The sequence below is a fragment of the Equus przewalskii genome, chromosome 2, assembly GCF_037783145.1.
Source record: "Equus przewalskii isolate Varuska chromosome 2, EquPr2, whole genome shotgun sequence".
In the NCBI taxonomy this organism is placed as follows: Eukaryota; Metazoa; Chordata; class Mammalia; order Perissodactyla; family Equidae; genus Equus; species Equus przewalskii.
In genome coordinates, this window is record NC_091832.1 from 12,255,652 (window position 1) to 12,277,001 (window position 21,350).

Below are 21,350 nucleotides of genomic sequence, written 5' to 3' on the forward strand. Positions count from 1 at the left end.
CATAGTTGTATATTCTTTGTTGTGGGTCCTTCTAGTTGTAGCATGTGGGATGCTGCCTCAGCGTGGTTTGATGAGCAGTGCCATGTCCGTGCCCAGGATTCGAACCAACGAAACACTGGGCCGCCTGCAGCGGAGCGCACAGACTTAACCACTCGGCCACGGGGCCAGCCCCTCTCTGTTGGATTTTATGATGCTCTTCTGGCTGCTGCTTCTAAGTCTTTTTTCTTTGCCTTAAATGCTAGTGTCCTCAATGTATCACTATTGATACACTGATGGCTCAAATTTCTATCTTAAGTTTGCGTTTTCCTACTGAGTTTCAGATCCATGCATCCAGTTATCTTCTGGATGTCCCACAGATATTTCAAATTAAATATATCCCAAGTTCAACTCTTCCCCTCCCTCTACCTCTTTTCCTCCTCATTTTCTGGCTAAGAGGCCCTCCAAATTAGCAGGTAAACGTGGGCTCTGGAGTCAGGAGAGACCTAGTTTCTAACCCTCGCTCTGCTCAAGCTCTACTGTCTTGGGCATGTTACTATCTGAACACTTGAGTTCCCTTATCTATAAAGCAAGAATATTAGTCACTACATGGCCTTCTCTGGTTCCCATCACCTACAGAAAATCTAAATTCCTAGAAGGCCATTAGATGTGGCCCTTGACTAACTCAGTAGACCCACTTCACTTGAATTATTTTTGGTTCCTTGAATATACCAAGTGTATGGTAAGTGCTGTCCTCTTTGCCTGGACCTTCTTTCTTACAGTAATTCCCACTCTCCTAACCCAGCAAACTACTACCTATCACCTGTCCTTCAGGTTTGAGTGCAGAGGTCAGTGTCTGGGAAGCCAAGCTCAGTTGGGCACTCCTCCCCCGACAGTGGAAACTGTCTTATTCATCACTATATTCTCAGCAGCAACACAGGACCATGAGTTAACATTTGTGTTGAATGAAGGAAAGAAGCAAGCAAAAGACACAAGGATGGTTTCCAAGAGCATGTATTACACAGGTCTGAGTGCAAGAAATGGCAAACAACTGCTATGTTTGCTTTAAAAGCTCATCTGGTGCCAATGCCAAGTCCTGATGCTTTTGAGGGCCTCCTGGGTCTCGGCCTCTCCGGAGTAGGCCAGGCCCAGGCTCCTGGATGAAGGGGCAGCTTTTGCATGGAACGTCTTGCCTCCTGTCACCTGAGGCATCAGGCACTTTGGTGATGCCCAGCGCTGGTTCTTCTTTCTTAATTTGTGCACACTCAGGCTCCCATAGCCAGCTTGGGCTGGGAACCTCACAAAGTGGGTGGGCCAGCCCAGGGGCACTGGGAGGCCATGACTTCCCCTCTTGCCTAGGAGACAGGTTCTCAGAGTGGGCTGGAGTTGTGGTTTCCAAATCCTGGGAGCTGGCCAGCCCACCTTCCATCGTTGCCTTTCTACTAGGAGATGCCCTGTCTGGGCCCTCAATAAAGAATTTCCAGGACCAGGGACCTGGCTCTCCAGAGGTGGAGGCGGCAGCAGCAGAGCAGCTGCTGGGGATGAGTCCTGAAGAGCTGGGACAAAGTGCTGTTAGTGCCTGGGTGTGCTGGCCCTTCCAGCAGCCTTCAGTCGGGGGAGGATCTGTGGGTCCAGCCCTCCCCAGGCTGGGGGCTGGGGACGAGGAGCTGGCAGCCTCCTCAAAGGCTTGCAGTATCCCAAGCCTCCTCTGGGGGACACTAGGGCCTTCCATTCTGGGTGGTCCCAGTGTGACCCCTGTCAATAAGCCTTGGACCACTAGACCCTGACTCGTGGTGTCCCTGGGCAAGAAAGCATCCTCTTCCTCACCCTCTGCTGCTCCTCTGAAGGGTGGATCCTGGCCCACTTCTGGGTTAGGTACCAAGCTCCGCTCCTGTACACCTTGGCTGTCCTCAGGCCCCTCATCAGTGTCATCCTCTGAGGAGTCCACCTCACGGATGGCTTCCTGCTTCTGCAGTGACTCTCGCCGTTCAGCCCGGTCTTGTCGGAGGGTGCCTAGGGCCCGTGAGGGAGCAGGCTGCAACACTCCCTTTCCTGGCAGTGTCCCCTTCCCAGACAGCACACTCCTGGCCCCAACTACCTCCAGAGGGCTGACTTCCCTGGGTGGCAGTTCCTTCTTTAGCTCGGGGTGGGGCAGGTCAAGGCTATGCTTTCGAGAAGTGGCTAGCTTCTTCTCAGAAGCAGCAAGTGCAGCCGCCAGCTTCTCAGCTGACTGTACCCTCTTAAGTAGTGGTGAGCGAGGTGGCTCCGCACTCTTGGGCCGTGAGAGTTGCCTGCCTAGGGGAGGTGACAAGTGAAGCTTGGTGGAGAAGGCCTGGGCTCCATGGCCGGACAGGGGTGACGGGGAACGCTGGGGTGAAGCTGCTGGTGGTGGAGAAGGGGTGTGGGCCAGTGGCGACAGTGGGATGCTGCCTGCTGACTTGCGCCGCGGAGAGCGGTACTGGCGTTGGAGCTTGGGTGCCAGACCGTGTAGGGAGCTGGGCCGTGTGTGACCAGAGCCGGCTGGAGAACTGGGCACGCTGGAGCTGGGGGAGCTGCTCTGTGATGAATTCCCTCCCACTTTGCACAGACAGATAGACACAAAGACAAAGGCAGAGCAACGTTAGCTGATAGAAGTGACTGAGAGGCAAGGCCTGGCTTAGCCCTGGAATGTCCCAGGATTGTCACAGTCACCTCACCAGTGAACCGGAGCCCAGGCTACAGAAATAAAGTCACCCTCCACCCCTGTCATCTCCTCCCCAAGACCGCTGGATCTTTCAGGGGGTGGGCTAAATGTGAGTTTCAGAGTGGGCCCAGTGAGAAGCAGAGAGGGCCCGGGCACTTTCCTACCCCCCCAGGTTGTCTCTGATCTGCAGTGAGCCCTTCATACCTGAATGCACAGCATCAGAGGTCACGCGGTAGCCCTGAGTGGGAGACCGGGGGGAAAGGCTGTGTGTGGGGGAGCCTGGCCCACTCTCCCCTGATGACAAGGAGCGGTTAAGGGAAGAAAGGCTGCGGCTGGTGTGGAGCAGGGATGCCTGCTTGGTGATCTTCCAGAACAGGGAGCTCCTTTTTCTGCTATAGAGACAAGGGTCAAAGGCTGTTTGAGTTGGTGCACAGGGCACGACATACACTGGGCCCCGGTCCAGGGCCCCCAGCACACGTTAATACCCATGTGGCTCAGGGTGGACCCTCTGGGCTGTGTGCCTCACCTTTCCTGTCCATCCTTGCCCCGGCTCCGCTTGCTCCTTCGGGCCATCTTGGCCTTGTAGCTGCCCTTCCGAGCAGGCCCCACTTTAATGGATGTGTTCTCCAGGGGAGTTGTCGAAATAGATACCTTGTTTCCACTCTGGGGAACACGGTGGGAGCCTAGGTAAGGCAGTGCCATATTCCCCCAACCCCGATGCCTGGCATGGCTCTAGCACAGCACTAGCTTTGCCCCTGCATCAACATGTCTGCCCCACAAGCCTGTCTGCCCTCCTCAGAGCTTAGGAAGTGGCTCCAGCTGGAGCCCGAGTGGTTTGGGGCTGGGAAAGTAGAGAAGAGGCTCACCTGTCCTGTTCTCCAGTCCTACCCACTGCTCAGAGGGATCCCTGGGCCTTGGTCAGTGAGGCTGCTGCCTTCCAGCAAAAAACCCATTGCAATGGCCACACCCAAGTTCTGTGTGCATGGGCATCTGTCCTCAGTGCCAGGTGTGTGTGTGCAACCCTCCCACTCCGCTATGGCCACTCGCAGATTCCCAGACTGGGGGGCATGCGGGAACGGCAGCAGGCAACATCCCCAGCGCTAACCTTCAGGATCAGCTCCACCACCTCCGTGTGCACCAGCCCGTGCACAGGCTCCCCGTTGACGTGAGTGATGAGGTCACCCTGACGAAGCCCCGCCTCACTGGCTGGACCTCCATCCTCCACGTGCTGCCCCAGGGAGATAACAGTCTTCAGCCTGAGCTGGAGCCTAAGCATGAAGCGTGGGGCCTAGTTCCGCTCATCAAGCTGTGACACCCCCCTCCTTTGACCCCTGAGGATAGTGTGGGCTGGGACAGAAAGGGAAAGGTAGAGGAGTGATGAAGCTCGAAGACAACAGATCTGGATGGCCAGACATACCCACACCATGTGGTGCACAGTGTAGACGTCCGAGTCACCCATGTAGACACGGATGGCCCGCAGGGTGAAGCCATACTTCTTGCCAGCTCGGTGGATGATGATGGGGGCTCTTGAGCTGCCAAGGGCTGGCATGAAGTCCCTACTTGGAGAAGAGTCCCTGGATGACGGGTTGGATGACTGGGAATGTGGGGACATGGGGCTGGCCAATGGAGAGCAAGTGTGGTGTTCTGGAGAAGGAGAAGCCAGGATTTAGTGGGTTAGGGGACCCTGGCTCCCAGCCCAGCCCCCGGACTCAGCTGTTGATCCCACACAGCTCTAGTCACAGACAGAGCCTGAGCCCTGGAACATTCTCCCCACAGCCTCTGAGCACAAAGCCCCCCTCATGTCCCTAGACCCTCGCAGACACCCGGGAGGTGATGGAGAATGGCATCTAGCACTTTCTGAGTGCTTACTGATATCTATCAGGGACCATATAAGCTCTTCATACATATTTAAACATTACAATTATCCTATGAGCTACCACTATTAATATTCACATTTTTTGATGAGGAACTTGAGGCTCAGAGGGGTTAAGCAACTTCCTCAAGGTCAAAAGCCATTTACTGATGGAGCCAGGATTTGAATATAAGCTCTCTGCCTCGGCCTACACTGGTTACACGGTGCTGTCCTGCCTTCTGGCACACACACACACACACACACACAACCTCAGACACCAGTGTATACCTCAAAGACCTCTGGTCTCATAACAAAGGGGCAGCAATGACACACAGTCTCTCAGATACCTGCTCTTCAATACACAACACACAGACACACCAGCCGCATGCAGACCCCTGCCTCCGGCCCCGAGAGGTTCCAAGGTCCTTCCTGTGAGTTTTATCCTAGTTCCCCATGAACCTCACCAGCAGGAATGAGGAGGGACAGGGCTGTGGCTGAGGCAGACTTGATCACTTTGGTGATGGGGCGAGTGGTGCGCTTTTCTAGAGAGTCCCCAGAGAGTAGCCGGTGGCGGGCCCTGCGCACCGCCAGGTCACTGATGGCTTTGGCTGTGGCTCCTTCAGCCAGCTGTGGGGTCCCACGGCCTCCTCGAGTCTCCATGGCTGTGGGCCCAAGTGAGCAATGAGACCTGCAATGCAGCAGAGCCTCCCTTCCCTGCCTCCCAGCAGTGTCCCCCAGCCTAGGCCCTTCGGCCATCTGATGGGCCACACCTGGACTGGAACCACTGCTCTGGCCAACAGGCTCCTCGTCCAGCTTCAGCCGCCGCTCCAGTGGCCGTTCAGGGACAGGCCCAGCCACACCTTCTCCAGATGGGGTACCCTCCTGCTGCTGCCTCCTGATGGTGCTGCTAGCCTCCTCAGGGCCCTCAGGGAAGCGAGGCACATCCAGGAGGCCCGAGCAGTGGCGCCGCACTGTCAGTGGAGGGCTTGAGTCACTCTCCGTATGGGATGACTCAGACACTGACAGCCGCTTCCGCAATCTGTGGGACACAAGGCCTAGAGTGAGGTGGCCCGGGCAGTCTCCCTCCTCCAGCGCAGGCTCCCTTAGAGGCTCACAAGGGTTATATGTCATAGAACTTTTCTCCTCAGACATCCCTCCAGGAGCTGTCCTTGTGAACGCCCGCTCACTGCCACTGGCACTGCCCCCCCCCCCCCCCAGCACCTGAATCTTGCCCATGATCTGTGACAACGATGGCTGGCTGTGCAGCCCGCCCTGGGTGAGCTCTGGGTGCTCACATCTCAGGGGAGCCAATCACCCAGCTCCGGTCTCGGCCCTTCAGCCCTGTCAGGCCATCTGAGCGGTCCTCCTTCTCTTCGCTCAGGCTGCGCTTAGTGGGGGGCGGTGTCCGGCGCTCCTCGAGCAGCGAGAGCCGCTCCATGCTGCTGTACACCTGTGGGCACGCATGACATGCTGGGGACGGGCTCCATCCCCACACCTCCCAAGGAACGAAAAGTATCCTTGGCACCTGAAACCCAGCAATCTGAACCAGTTCTTCCCTTCCCTCCCTAATACATCCCAGTTGGATATTCAAGGAAGCAGCTATCCCACTGGTCTCACCTGGCCTCACCCCTGGCATCTCCTGTGTCAGGGCCTGGAGTGGTCCTAGAAGTATCTATCATATTGTAGGCCCAGCCCTTTCCTCCTCTTTTTCTAGAGGTAGCCCCAACAACCCCTCCTCCAGCTTGCCCCAGACTGTCCCTTGACAGGCCCTCTCCTCTCAGGCCTCCGGCCTGTTCAGCCTGGGCCTGCCTCAGTCGCACCTTGCTGAACCTTGGAGAGCAGGAAGAGAACTGGCGGATCTCAAGGCAGCCATCCTCACTCACTTCCTCCTCATCCTCTGAGTCCATGTGATGGTATCGCTCTGAGCGGGCTGGGGCAGACACACAGGACAGTCTCCTTCAGAGGCCCCTGGCAGTGGCCTCCTTGTGACCCTATCAGACCTTAGGAGGGCCTGGAGAAGTTTCTCCTGATGCCAAGTTGAGAGTGCACAAGTGTCTTTGGGCAAACAGGTAGGACCCCCGCCCCACAGGTGGCCTTACTGTCAAAGTAGCTAGTATCATCCTCCGACTCCAGTTGAGGAATAAATTCAGCCTTTTGGCGAAGAAGTCCTGTCCAGTCCAGACCGGTAAAGAACGGGTGCTGCTTCACCTCAGAGGCACTGCCTGTGGACAGGGAGGGTGTGGGCAAGGGGGCGAGAGGAGCCGTGTGGAGCCCTGGTCAGCAAGTCCAGCGAGGACCCAGACCTCGGGAGGCCAGGCCTAGAGGCTGTGGCCCCAGCACCTCCCCTCCTCTGCCCACGGGGAGCAGGGCAGTTTCAGGAGTCAGAGGCACCGCCCACCCCCGAAGCCTGAACTCCTGGCTGCATCATGGACTCAGCCTCCTTGCTCCCTCTTCCAAGTGGTGAGAAAGGTTAGTGGGGTCTGTCCTACCTGTACCCAGTCTCTCCAGAGGATTCTGATGGAGCAGTTTGGAGGTGAGGTCCTGGGCGTCTGGTGGCAGGGCATCATCCCCCTCAGGCCACACAATCTCATCTGAAGAGTCAGGGGGGTGAGAGGGAAAGGAGTGGATTAGAGAAGGGTCTCAGAAGTTGTGGGCAGAGGGGGGAGATGGAGAGGAGGGTCCTAGGATAGGATAAAGGTAGGGAGGCATAAAGGGCCCAGCCCAGAGCCCCTGAAAGCCTCGCCTGGGACCCCAATTCCTTAAGTTCTATAGGTTCTTGTCCTCCTAGGGGATTTCACACATCCTAGACCACAGCTTGCTCTCTGATTCAAGGGGCGGGCAAAGCGTGACTCCCTGCCCTGAAGCTCCAGCTCACCCTGCTTTACAGTCCAGACACATGGACACACACACGTACACAAAACTCACACTCAGAGGATATGCACACACACAATACAGGTACACTAAGCACATACGGGGGAAACACGAACACAAACAACAAGCCCCGGGCGACACCTAAAGTGCACATGAGCACATAACACACACACGTCTGAGAGGCAAGCGTACCCAACATGCATACATGAATTCAGAACAAGAGCTCAAGCCTCACAGGTGCATGCATAAATCACATTTGTGGATCCAGACTCTGTCTCCCCAGTGGCCAGGGTGATGGTACCTACCACTGATCACTTGCCCAAAGAGCTCCTCCGGAGTATCTCCAAAGAAAGGGACGCAACCCACCAGGAACTCATACAGGATTATGCCCATGGCCCACCAGTCCACTGGCTTCCCATAGCCCTGACGCAGGATCACCTCAGGCGCAATGTACTCTGGGGTCCCGCATACCTGGGCACAGAGAAGCCAGGGTGGCTCAGCATTGAGGCAGCTCATTGACATGATGGCTGGAGGGGTGGGGATATTCCCACCTCTGGAGCAGAAAAATCTCTGAATGAAGACTCAGCTCACTTTGGTTAATGAGCAAGATCAACAGGAGCCCCAGGGTTCCAGAGTTGGAACTGTTGGTGGGGTGAGTTTATTTCCTAATTAACCCAAACATCTAACTCTAGCCTGGAACCACCACTCCCTGAGCCCTCAACATTCTTCTGGCATCTGGTCCCCAAAATTGGCTCTGCCCTCCAACCTCCCAAAGAACAGACCCTACAGTCACATGACTACTACAGGGACTTTCAAACTGTCACACCCTGAAATGTCAAATCAGGGAATGTCCAGAGGTTACTCTCAGGAAGGTGGGCCACAGCCCAGTAGAAATTTGGAGCTGTGTTCCAGAACAACAGGTCCAAGAGAGCCTTACCCTTGACGGAAGCTAGGAGGCTCAGGTCTGATCTCAGACCCGTCTCTGAGAGTGACAACGGTTATATGACCTATTTCTCCAAACCCTGATGAGGAAGATGATTTGGATATTATGGCCATATGATTTTCATGGTCTAGGCTTCTATTTTCCAGATGTGCTACCTATCTCAATGCCTCTCTGGAACCAAAGGTGGAAAAGACAGGAGCTCCCAGTCTTAATATCTAGCTACAGGGTACACATGTGGCCCCCAGGCCTTATCCTGAGGCCTGGAATTCAACTCCCCAGGTCTCAACCATCCTTCCCTACCTGCTTGTCCAGGAACTCCCGGGCGTCCTTCTCAATGTGGCCCTCGTACAAGTTTGTCGTCAGACTCATGAGGCCAATCTTAGAAAGGCCAAAGTCCGTGAGCTTAATATGTCCCATAGATGTGATCAGGAGGCTAGGAAACCAGAGGAACAAAAGCATGGAGTTATTTCCTGGTTTTGCAAGAGTGTTGATTTTAGTATGCGCCAAATTTTCCCACTGAGACTTCTACGGGTAACAGGGGGACCTAAGCAGGGCAGCTTCAGCTGTGAAAGAAATGAATAGCTCTGGCTTTGTGAGCACGGCACTCTGCACAAGCACCTGACCTGCCTTTCGCCCATTCCCCCAGCTCCTGCCTGTTTCCTGCCCTCAACTCTGTGCTCTCCGGGGTCAGGGATTAGCCACCTGACCAACAGACTTTCTTCCGCAGAGCGACCCTCCTCTCCTAAAGCTCCAGCCATCCTCAGTCCCCTCTCCTCACCTGGGTGGCTCACAACATCCCTGACTCAGGGAGAGAGGACAGGGGCACACAACCTTGCTCCCTGTCCATGGCTGGTCTTAGAAGGAGGGTTGGTTGGGAGAAACTAGAAATAAGAGCTCACAGAGAATTATCTCTTTCTTCTCCCTTCAGACACTCTGCCTGAGCCATTTTATTTTGTGCCAAAGGCTTCACCCTGCCGACCTTTTACTCTATGATTCCCAAATCAGTGTCTCTGGCCCTGACTTCTTTTATGAGCTCCATGCCTACTAACTGCCCAGATCCTTACAGGCACCACTAACTCAACCTGTCCAAACAAAGTCATGCCTCCTGACTAGTCCTCTTCTCAGAGAAAAGCAGTAATTTCTGTTACTTACTGAGCTCTATGATAAGTGCTTTACTGACTATTTATAAAAATAAGCTGGTTCCTGAAAGGTCTTATAGAGTAACTCACAAAGGTAGGTATTATTATCCCCATTTTAAAGAGTAGGAGTATGAGGCTCAGAGAGGTTTAACTAACAGACCTGAGCCCACAGAGTTAACAAGTGGTCATTTGAACTCAAGTCTATCTACCAGATGGACTTAGTAGATATATACACAACATTTCATCCAAAACTCACAGAATACACATTCTTTTCAAATGCACATGGAACATTCTCCAGGACAGATCACACAGTAGGCCACAAAACAAGTCTCAATAAATTTAAGAAGACTGAAAGAATACCAAGCATCTTTTCTGACCACAAAGGTATGAAACTAGATATCAACTACAGGAAGAAAACTGGAAAAGCCACAAATATGTGGAGATAAAATGCTACTTAACAACTATTAGGTTAACAAAGAAATCAAAGGAGAAATCAAAAGATACCTGGAGACAATTGAAAATGAATATACAAAATGCCAAAATTTATGGGATACAGCAAAAGTGGTTCTAAAAGGGAAGTTTATAGCAATATAGGCCTATCTCAACAAACAAGAAAAATCTCAAATAAACAACTCTAACAGTGCACCTAAAGGAACTGGAAAAAGAAGAACAAACAAAGCCCAAAATCAGTAGAAGGAAGGAAATAATAAAAATCAGAGTAGAAATAAATGAAATAGAGACTAAGAAAACAAAAAAACCAATGAAATGAAGAGCTGGTTCTTTGAAAAGACAAACAAAATCGACAAACCTTTAGCTAGACTTACCAAGAAAACAAGAGAGAAGGCTCAGATAAATAAAATCAGAAATGAACGAGGAGACTTTACAATGGAAATCTCAGAAATACAAAAGATTATGAGAATACTATGAAAAGCTACACCAACAAATTGGATAATCTGGAAGAAATGGATAAATTCTTAGAATCATGCAACCTTCTAAAACTAATTAAAGAAGAAATAGAGAATTTGAATGGGCCAATCAACAGAAAGGAGATGGAAACAGCGATCAAAAACCTCCCACAAAATAAAAGTCCAGGACCACACGGCTTTCTTGGTGAATTCCACCAAACATTCAAGGAAGGCTTAATACCTATCCTTCTCAAACTCTTACAAGAAATTGAAGATGAGAGGAACCTTCCTAACTCATTCTATGAGGCCAACATTACCCTGATACCAAAAGAAGACAAGGACAACACAAAAAAAGAAAATTACAGGCCAATATCACTGATGAACATAATGCAAAAATCCTCAACAAAATACTAGCAAATCAAATACAACAATACATTAAAAGGATCATTCACCATGATCAAATGGGATTTATTTCAGGGATGCAGGGATGGTTCAACATCTGTAAATCAATCAATGTGATACACCACATTAAGAAATGAAGAATTCACAACCAGAAGGACCCACAACTAAAAAGATATACAACTATATACCGGGGGGATTTGGGGAGGAAAAAGCAGGAAAAAAGAGAAAAAGACTGGCAACAGTTGTTAGCTCAGGAGCCAATCTTTAAAAAAAAAAAAGAAATGAAGAATAAAAATCACACGATCATCTCTGAGGATGCAGAGAAAGCATCTGACAAGGTACAGCATCCATTTATGATAAAAACTCTGAGTAACGGGCGGGCCCTGTGGCCAAGTAGTTAAGTTCATGTGCTCCACTTCGGCGGCCCAGGGTTTTGCTGGTTCGGATCCTGGGTGCAGACATGGCACCACTCATCAGGCCATGATGAGGCAGCGTCCCACGTGCCACAACTAGAAGGACCCACAACTAAAATATGCAACTATGTACTGGGGGGATTTGGGGAGAAGAATAAGGGAAAAAAAAAGATTGGCAACAGTTGTTAGCTCAGGTGCCAATCTTTAAAAAAAAAAACAACTCTGAATAAAATTGGTATAGAAGGAAAGTAGCTCAACATAATAAAGGCCACAGATGACAAATCCACAGCTAATATTATACTCAATGGAGAAAAACTGAAAGCTCTCCCTCTAAGAACAGGAACCAGACAAGGATGCCCACTTTCGCCACTCTTATTTAACATAGTATTGGAAGTCCTAGCCAGAGCAATCAGGCAAGGAAAAGAAATAAAAGGGATCTAAATTAGAAAGGAAGAAGTAAAACGGTCACTATGTGCAGATGACAGGATTTTATATATAGGAAACCCTAAAGAACCCACCAAAAAACTTTGAGAAATAATAAATGAATATAGTAAAGCTGCAGGATACAAAATCAACATACAAAAATCAGTTGCATTTCTACACACTAACAACAAAGTAGCAGAAAGAAAAATTAAGAATATAATCCCATTTACAACTGCAACAAAAAGAATAAAACACCTAGGAATAAATTTAACCAAAGAGGTGAAAGACTTGTACACTGAAAACTATAAAACATTGCTGAATGACACTAAAGAAGACACAAAGAAATGGAAAGATATTCTGTGCTCTTGGATTAGAAGAATTAACATAGTTAAAATGTCCATACTTCCTAAAGCAATCTACAGATTCAACGCAATCCCTATCAAAGTTCCAACATTTTTCACAGAAATAAAACAAAGAATCCTAAAATTTATATGGAACAAAAAAAAACCCCAAATAGCCAAAGGAATCTTGAGCAAAAAGAACAAAGCCGGAGGTATCACCTTTCCTGATTTCCAAATATACTACAAAGCTATAGTAACCAAAACAGCCTGGAACTGGTGCAAAAACAGACACACAGATCAATGGAACAGAATCGAGAGCCCAGAAATAAACCACACATCTACGGTCAGCTAATTTTTGACAAGGGAGCCAAGAACATACAATGGAGAAAGGAAAGTCTCTTCAATAAATGGTGTTGGGAAAAGTGGACAGCCACATGCAAAAGAATGAAAGTAGTAGACCATTATCTCACACCATACACAAAAAACTTGAATGTAAGACCTGAAACCATAAAACTTCTAGAAGTAAACACAGGCAGTATACTCTTTGACATAGGTGTTAGCAGCATATTTTCAAGTACCATGTCTGACTGGGCAAGGGAAACAATAGAAAAAATAAACAAATGGGACTACATCAAACTAAAAAGCTTCTGCACAGCAAAGAAAACCATCAACAAAACAAGACAACTCAACAACTGGGAGAAGATATTTGCAAACCATATATCTAATAAGGGGTTAATATTCAAAATATATAAAGAACTCATACATCTCAACAACAAAAAAAACAAAAAACCCAATTAAAAAATGGGCAAAAGATCTGAACAGACATTTTTCCAAAGATACACACATGGCCAACAAGCACATGAAAAGATGTTCAACATCACTAATTATTAGGCAAATGCAAACCAAAACTACAATGAGATACTATCTCACACCTGTGAGAATGGCTATAACTAACAAGGAAAGAAATAAGTGTTGGAGAGGATGCGGAGAAAAGGGAACCCTTATACACTGCTGGTGGGAATGCAAACTGGTGCAGCTACTATGGGAAACAGTATGGAGACTGCTCAAAAAATTAAGAATACAAGTACTATACGATCCAACTATTCCACTGCTGGGTATTTATCCAAAGATCATGAAACCACAAACAGGTAAAGACATATGCACCCTATGTTCACTGCAGCATTATTCACAATAGCCAAGACTTGGAAACAACCTAGGTGCCCAGCACGGGAGAACAGATAAAGAAGATGTGGTATATATACACAACGGAATACTAGTCATCCATAAAAAGATGAAATCTTGCCATTTGCAACAACGTGGATGGACCTTGAGGGTGTTATGCTGAGTGAAATAAGTCAGAGGGAGAAAGTCAAATGCTGTATGATGTCACTCATGAATAGAAGTAAAAACAACGACAAACAAACACATAGCGACAGAGATTAGATTGGTGGTTACCACAGGAGAAGGGGGGTGGGAGGGGGGAAGGGACAGTTGGGGACATGTGTATGGTGACAGACGGTAATTAGTCTTTGAGTGGTGAACACAATGTAGTCTACACAGAAACTGAAAAATGATGATGTACACCTGAAATTTATATAATGTTATAAACCAATTAACGTTTATATAATGTCATATATTATATAAAAACTTATATAATGTTATAAACCTCAATTAAATAAACAAATAAATAAATAAAAAGAAAAGGAACTCAGGTCTGTCTAATGTCAAAGTCACTTCTCACTACAGAGGCTTCTCACCACATACACGCCAAGCTGGAAATCGGGCCGACGTCCAGACTCCTGCTCCCTTGCTTCTGCTTCCACCCCGACACCTTGCTGTTTCCTTTCTGCTTCCCAGCACTACCCCGCTCTTCTCCATCCCGACTCTGTTCTAGGGCAGGCAATGTTTTGGGCCTGGTCTACTGCAAGTCTCCCTATCTCTGTCCACGGCAGTGGTCTTCCTAAACCTACACCAACATCTGAGTGTGTCAATCTATCCACCTCTGCTTCACAGGCCCTTCAAAAATTCTAGGACCCTTTAAAATAAAAATAAAATTTAACAAAAGGACCCTCGAGGACCTAATCCCTGCCTATCTCTCCAGCCTTATCTCCTACTACTCTGACCAATTTGCAGTCTCAGTCTCAGTCACACTGTACTACTCGGAGTTCCGGAGCAGTCACATTCTCTCACACTTGTGTGCCTTTGCAAATCCTGCTCTCTAGCTTTGGAAAGCTCCTCCCACCTTTTTCCATCTGACTAATGCCTTCCGAGAAGCAGCCTATACACAGTTATTTCTGTCTCCCACATGAGACTTAAGTCCCACAGGCCAGCACCTAATTTACAGCCCAGAATATAGTGCTTGGCACAGAGCAGACGTCAGTAAATGCCGAAACACTTGTTCAGCCATTTCCTAGACGTGCTGATTCTTTTGTTCCTGCTTGGTTTCTTGAGCAGAGCTCCTCAGTGATCTTACATGTCACCAAAGCCTTACGATGCCCCTGCCAGACCTTGTTGGCAATGGTCTTTGCATGTGAGGTGGTCAGGGGCTAGAGCACTAGGCCTAGATGGACACCCACAGGAGCACTGTTTCCTAGCAACCATTCTGGGATAGATTCAAACATGCTGTGTCTGCCTCCAGTTATCTAGAGATCCAAGAGGGGGACCTTGGGCAAGGGACCCAGATAGTGGGCGTACTTGTCAGGCTTGAGGTCTCGGTGCACGATCCCATAGTTGTGTAAGTACTCCAGGGCTAGCACAGTTTCCGCAAAGTACAGACGCGCCATGTCCACAGATAGGGCCCCGATGTTCTTCAGCAGAGTGGCACAGTCTCCTCCTGCAACAAGCCCAGGCCACCATGAGGGAAGGATCCAGTTCCTGCTCCAGACGGTCTTAGGCTTACAGTCTCTGAGGCCCCAGAGGAGAGAGCCTCACGCAACACCCGGGTGCTAGACTGTAACTCTTGCTTCTCCCCCGTTGGCCTGGGTGGGAGACAGTGTGGAGGGAGCAAGAGGGAGGCGAACCTGCCAATGGCTGCCATGGCCACTGTTCAGGCCAGAGAGGGAAGGAACCCAGGTCTCTAGTTGACTTGTAGGGACAGGATTAAGGTATTTTAGGATGGGAATCCTGTATATTGAAACACACCTGGCTGAAACTCCAGCATGTGTTCATTTATTTCCTTCCTGTTGGCTGTCCTTTAGTTTTTGAGTAAAGCAACACTGTAAACTCCCAGCGTGTACTAACCAAATTAAAGGAATTCTGTTCAGCTTCAGCCTCAAGACTGAAGTAAAACATCTTTGGAAGCAGCACACAACAGTGAGAAGGGGAGAGGGGAGGCCACTGGCAAAGCTGCTGCCCCTCTCCAGAGCTGTGCCCCGTGATGCTCTTCCACTCCATCCCCGGAGCATTTTGTGTGGTCTTAATGGGGGGCTCCCCTTCACAAGCCATCAGCCAGGGCAATGGCTTTCCTTTCTTCCGAGGGCCCAGATGCAATCCTCCCAGCATCCAACCCTGGGCTTTTATGGCTCTGCTACCTCCCTTGTTCCTGCCTGGCGTCAGCAGTAGAGACGGTACAGGCTTTGGGGTGCAGGTTTCTATACTTCCTGGGTGGACACATCCCGTCCCAGAGTGCCTCTCACTGCACCTGACATGGGCAGCCTCAAGGCAGCTACTGCTCCAGAAGCCTCCTCCTATGAGGGGCAGGGAGTCATGTGTCCACTGTGGCCAGATGGTCCCTGAGATCCTAAGGCAGAAACCAATTCCAGAGAGACTGGGAAGCTGGGCCCTGAAACTTCACCCTTACACAAAGCTGTTGGTCTCAGCTCAGGGCTAAGTCTCAGATTGTGCCTTGGCCTCCAAGTCAGGCCACCCTTCCCCCAGTACCTTCAACATACTCCATCACCATGCACAGGTGGCGCTTGGTCTCAAAGGAGCAGAACATGCTGACCACAAAGGGGTTCTCAGCAAAAGTCAGTATGTCACGCTCCACGAAGGCCTGCTGGATCTGGTTCCGCAGGATCAGGTTCTGTTTGTTGATCTTCTTCATGGCAAAGCGCTGCCGGGTGGGCTTGTGCCGCACCAGGAAAACAGCCCTAGGAAACATACCCATCCCATCCCCCATGGGCCCTCAGCGCATGAGCTGTGTTCTCCACCACACAGAGCAGGGGTGGCCAAACTGCTTCATCTCATACCTTATAAATGCACAGAACAAAAGAGCAGGGATGTGCTTATCAATAAGGATCTGGGCCCCCTGCCCACAGAGCTTGTCAATTTCTTGATCTACCAAGTCCTGAGGACATAGCTCAACCCTTTCCCAGAGCTCAGCCAGAGGAGGAAAGCTACCAAGAGGAGTGGGAACCTTGTGTGGGAAAGGAACAACGCTCAGATGTCAGAGGAAATGGACCTCTTGCCTCTCCAGGAGGAGGGAGAGGGTCTATCTCGAGGCATCTGCTGCCCTGAGGATTGGGCATCATACTCTAGAACTAAGAGCCCAAGTCGCAGCCACACCCTGACCCCTGCCTTTACCCATAGGCGCCATTACTGATGAGTTTAATGGTTTCGAAGTCCTCTTCAGAGGGTGTCTTTTTAGATGTCAGAGATGCCCCACGGCCCTGGAAGACAAGGGAAAAGGCAGGAGGCAGGTATGCTTCTCAGAGCCCATGTGCTTGGGGAAGCTGTGGCCCCAGCATCAGCTCAGCTCTTAGTCCTGCTGCAGCCTCCTGCCCATTCTTCCCCAGGAGCTGAACGACTTCACAGATAGTGTCTGCACCCCGCCCCCCTCCCCTCCCTCCTTCAGCTATTCTCTTGAAGAGAACTCACAGCCCTTTGCTTCATAGGGCCCAGGCTCTAGGACTGGGGCAGGAGCTCAGGGTCTTTACCTCGACTGAATCATCTGTCTCCGGAGTATCAGGACTGTCATAGCTGCTCAACTGAGCCACTTCTAGAAACAAAGCACGGACAAGGGAAAAGTGAGTGTGGCAATGTTGGGCATCTCAGCACTCCACTCACATCAACGACAGGCGTGTGTAGGGTCAGCACTGACGCTTTCTGCATCAGTCTGGGATGCAAATCTAGTCCTGTGGCTCTATCCCCAGTGTAGTCACAGCTTTTGGACTTGTTTGCCAAATAATATTGTCACTCCTATTTCTAGAAGTCCAGTGCCATTCAAAGGCCTGGCAAATTCTATAAAGCTTCCCTCAAACTTGAGACAATTCCCGGCAAACAGGGCGCAAAGCTGGGCTCTCCGTCCCCATCCTGCTGGCTGACTCTGCTCTGCTGGACCAGGATGGGAAGCAGGAAGACAGGAGTAGGACAACTACAGACCAGGGACCTGGAAGCCCATGGTTCACTCAGGGCTCAGCACGAAGTGGAAGAACGGAGATATCTTCTGAAGGCCTGAGTCAGGACCACCCCAAACACACAGGAAGACTTGCACGGTGACAACAGGAGAGGCAACCATGCAGATGAGGTGACCATTTTTGGAAATGTGACTGTGGTCCTTTGTTGTTGACCTCTTTTGACCTTAGGCTCTAAATCCAACCCAGCTGGGCCCAAGGCAATCTAGGTTGGGTTATACCAGACAGACGCGAACAATTCCGAAGTGGGGGCTGTTTTATGAGAGAGTTCCTCCTATAGTCCTGAGGCCCCTGATGCTGTGTTGTCGGTGTCCAATCTAATCCTCTTCTCCAAGTGGCTTCCCCTGCTGTTACACCTTGTTGGCTGTGGGGCCTCTTTGCAGCCACTAGGCAGCATACTCACCCTCTAGGCGATCCCGTGTGAGGCCCAGTTGGCTAACGATGTAGCGGGGAATGTCACATTTAATCCCTTGTCCCTCTTTGGCGTGGCCCTCAGCTGCTTCTAACAGGTGGTAGAACTCTTCAGGGTCAAACTCCTGTACCGGGGAGAGAGGTGGTCAGTGGTGAGAGCTACAAGTGAAGGCTGCTGGCCTCTTTGGTTTTACAACATATACCCAGAGTAGGATGAACACGAAGACTTCGTCTTTGTTAGGGGACACCCCTGCCCCTGAATACCCAGAAACATCATGATTCAGGGATCATGAGAATGGGGACAAAGCTGTCTGATAGGTCACCTCCAGACTGGACATCCTCAGCATACACAGTCTCCCCAGCAACAAGAACCAGAGCTCTCGGTTTCAACAGAGTTCAGCCTATTCACCTGGTCCAAAGCCTTCCGCCACCCAGATGGCCGTGTCAGGCGTGTTCACACACCCAGTCCAGAGGAGCAGTCCTGCACCCTCTCAATTACGGCTCACAGCCCTGGTGGCACATGTGTGCCTTCAGATATTTACTGAGCACCCCCCCCCGTGTGCAAGGGCCTGAAGGCCAAGTGGAACAGAGCACAGCAGTCCTTGTCTGCACGGAGCACATAATAATGAGGAGCCCATTTACCGAGTGCCTACTAAGTGCCACCCTCTGGGCTAATCCCTGATAACACCTCTATAACCTTAGGGAGGACATCAAGGCTCAGAGATGCACTGACTTGTCCATGGTCACAGAGGTAGGAACAGAAAACCAGTATTCAAATTCAGGCCTGACTCCAAGCCCCTGTTTAATCCTGGACTTCACGTTCTTGAGAGGCCCCGTGCTTCTCCATAACCCCAGCCTCCACTGCTTTCTTCACCTCTGTTCTCACTATTTTGGAGAACCAAATCACTATCTATCTGGATATAATCTAAAGCAGACCTAGAAGTCCTTTTAACTTCTTATTCTTCCTCAGTCCCTGTCTAGCCAGAAAGTCTACCTCATAAATCCTCCTCTATCTGCTTTTCTTCTCTGTTCTCTTACCATTGTCCTAGTTCAGGCCACTCCTCTCTCACATGAAGAGCCTTAAGTGCCTCTATTGATTTCCCCGGCTCATCTGCCCTCTCTTCCAATTCTATCCATGTTGCAGCCACAGAGTAACCTTTCACAGGTGTAAAGGAACGTTACTCAGAAAGAAATAGGAACCAGTTACTGCACATGCAACAACTTGTATGAATCTCAAAAAAAATTATGCTGAGTGAAAAAAGTCAGAACATACTATACAATTTCATTTATACGAAACTGTATAAAAAGCAAACTTATCTGGGGTGAAAGGGAGCAGCTAAGTGGTTGCCTGGGAGTGGAAGGCAATGGGGGGCAAGGGATTGACTCCAAAGGGACACAAGGGAACTTTTGGAGGTGAAAGATTTTCGCTATCTCAACTGTGGCGGTGATTATACAGGTGTATATTTGTTAAAATTCACTGAACTGTATACTCAAAAGGGATATATTTTATTGCATGTAAATTATACCTTAATATAGCTGGTTAAAAAAAGTAAATCCGACCATGTCACATTCTTACCGAAACTTTCTGATGGCTCCAGTGGCATCAAGGATAAACGCATGCTCCTGAGCTAAGAGCTTGACACCCTCCATGGGCTTGCCACAGACCACCTTCCAGGCTTATACCCCGCAATTCTCCAAACCCAATCTGTACTCCATCGAATGCCCGTCCCATTCCTCATACCTGAGAAACTCATAATCATCCTTCCTGTCGCTGAGTGAGCTTCATGCCCCCAGGGAGCTTTCACTGAATATCCATCCCAAGGAAAGACTAGAGCACTTCCTTCTCTAGGTTCCCGCTGCACCTTGTACTTACCCCAGTTGCAACACTTCTTGCAATGTCATGTTATTATTTACACGTCTCCATGCCCTATAAGAGACTAACTCTAGCTCACTCCACTGCAGTGGAAGCATCTTAGGATCAGGGACATGCCTGTATCTCCAGTGTCTAGCATCAAGTAGGTACTCAGTAAAGTGTTGCTGAATGATTAAATGAAGGACTTAACTTGTGCAAACGAAACTGGTCTGTGCTCCTTACCCCCAAGGCCTCCACTGACCTGGGGCCTGCCCACGGTGGGTTTAGGCCAGACTAATAGCTATCCCTGCCACACCCCTCAGGACCAACTATTTTTCCTCACAGGAACTTGTTTGGTCCCCCAACGCTTGCATATCATATTTAAATAAGGACTTCAGCAGCAAAATGGCAGTAGGTACCACCACAGTTTTGCTGTTAGCAGGATACTTCCACTACACCCCCGACTCCCACTCCTTCCTCTATAGCCCCACTCCCACCCCTCCAATCCCCCCACTAACCTTTCCAGAGTCCACTCACCAGGCATTCCAGGAGACGAGCTGGGCGGGCAATGACAATCATCAGCTTTTTCACCAGCTGCACCACAAAAGCCACTTCTGAACTCTCTGAGCGCTCATGAGCCTGTAGAGAAGACAAAGGTTGCTTAAGCAATCCACTGGCCCAGCGTGCTTGAGCTAAGCAGGACCTGGCTGGACAGAGCAGACTACAGGGAGAAACAATCTGGCAGTAGAGAGAGTTCCGCAAAGCCAAGAACTTAGAGAAGGCCAGTGGGCTGAGAGCAGGAGCAAGCTGCTCATCAGGAACCAAGTGAGCTTCAGAACACTGCATGACACCAAGGAATGTCACACAGACACACGGCGTTACCTCCACCCAACAAGCTTCACTCATCCTCCAGACCCCAGCTCAAGGGGCAGCTCTCAATGGAGCCTTCACTGATGTTCGCTCTCCCCTCCAGACAGGCTGTAAGGACTAGAAAGACCTCAAAGCAGGAGAGTGATGTGACCAACAGGTATTTTAGAAAGATCACTCCGGCTGCAGTGTGGATGGTGCACTAGAGAGGGCAGGCCTAAAAGCAGGGAAACCATTAACAGGCTACTGCAACAATGCAGGTGAAAAAGGCAGTAGGAAAGAGGGAAATGGACAGACTGGGGCCATTTCAGAGGTAGATGACTGAGTAAATCTGAAGGGTGGAAGCAGCAAGAATGAAGGGTAACCACAACTACAATTTTAGGGATATTTCAGTGAACTTATAAATGAGATAGGAAATATAAGAAGAAAAATAGTTGTGGTGAGGACAGGTAGAGAACATATTACACTTGGTTTTAGAGAAAAAGCAGGTTGGTGGGAAAGTTCTGTTGGGACCTGAAGCAATTGAGGGATCTGTACTAGATACTTTCTTGGGCATTTGCACAGCCCAGGAGCCTTTCTCTTTTTTACGAAACTGCTCTGACTTCTACAAGCCACGTTTGTATCATGTGGCTACACTTTCAATAGCTGACCTGTGTGGATTACTTTCCCAGGAATTTAAAAGTGGATGGAGAGACAACTGTTAACATAGTGTGGCAGAAATGTATAATCTACTCTTGGGTGAAAAGGGATGGCCATATCTACCAAAGAGATAGAGAAAAACAAGCACAAAGAAAAACAGCAATGAGAGAAGGAGGACAAACACTTCCTGGGCTCTCCACAGGTTCTGGTTTCTAGTTCTGGTCCTTTCTTAAGGCCTTGTTGCATTCCTGTCTTCAATTCCCTAAGACCCACCCTTTTTAT

General features: G+C 49.7%; 1 protein-coding gene across 16 annotated transcripts in view; it reads right to left on the reverse strand.

The window, feature by feature from the left end:
- Positions 1–974: 974 nt before the first annotated feature.
- The window catches only part of MAST2 (microtubule associated serine/threonine kinase 2), a 211,016-nt gene continuing 190,640 nt past the window's right edge, over positions 975–21,350 (reverse strand). For 12 of the 16 annotated variants that reach the window (XM_070609709.1, XM_070609712.1, XM_070609724.1 and 9 more), the window contains 19 exons: positions 20,100–20,201; positions 17,703–17,835; positions 16,823–16,884; positions 16,470–16,555; positions 15,828–16,036; positions 14,643–14,781; positions 8,626–8,758; positions 7,688–7,853; positions 7,001–7,102; positions 6,611–6,733; positions 6,332–6,441; positions 5,807–5,961; positions 5,282–5,550; positions 4,976–5,173; positions 4,077–4,303; positions 3,765–3,887; positions 3,186–3,322; positions 2,864–3,051; positions 975–2,553 (listed from right to left, as the gene is read on the reverse strand). In XM_070609709.1, coding sequence (XP_070465810.1) covers positions 1,031–2,553; positions 2,864–3,051; positions 3,186–3,322; positions 3,765–3,887; positions 4,077–4,303; positions 4,976–5,173; positions 5,282–5,550; positions 5,807–5,961; positions 6,332–6,441; positions 6,611–6,733; positions 7,001–7,102; positions 7,688–7,853; positions 8,626–8,758; positions 14,643–14,781; positions 15,828–16,036; positions 16,470–16,555; positions 16,823–16,884; positions 17,703–17,835; positions 20,100–20,201 — 4,185 coding nt within the window. In that variant the 3' untranslated portion in view covers positions 975–1,030. The remainder of the gene's footprint in view (positions 2,554–2,863; positions 3,052–3,185; positions 3,323–3,764; positions 3,888–4,076; positions 4,304–4,975; positions 5,174–5,281; positions 5,551–5,806; positions 5,962–6,331; positions 6,442–6,610; positions 6,734–7,000; positions 7,103–7,687; positions 7,854–8,625; positions 8,759–14,642; positions 14,782–15,827; positions 16,037–16,469; positions 16,556–16,822; positions 16,885–17,702; positions 17,836–20,099; positions 20,202–21,350) is intronic. The other 4 variants (XM_070609713.1, XM_070609711.1, XM_070609715.1 and 1 more) reach the window with 1 other exon arrangement.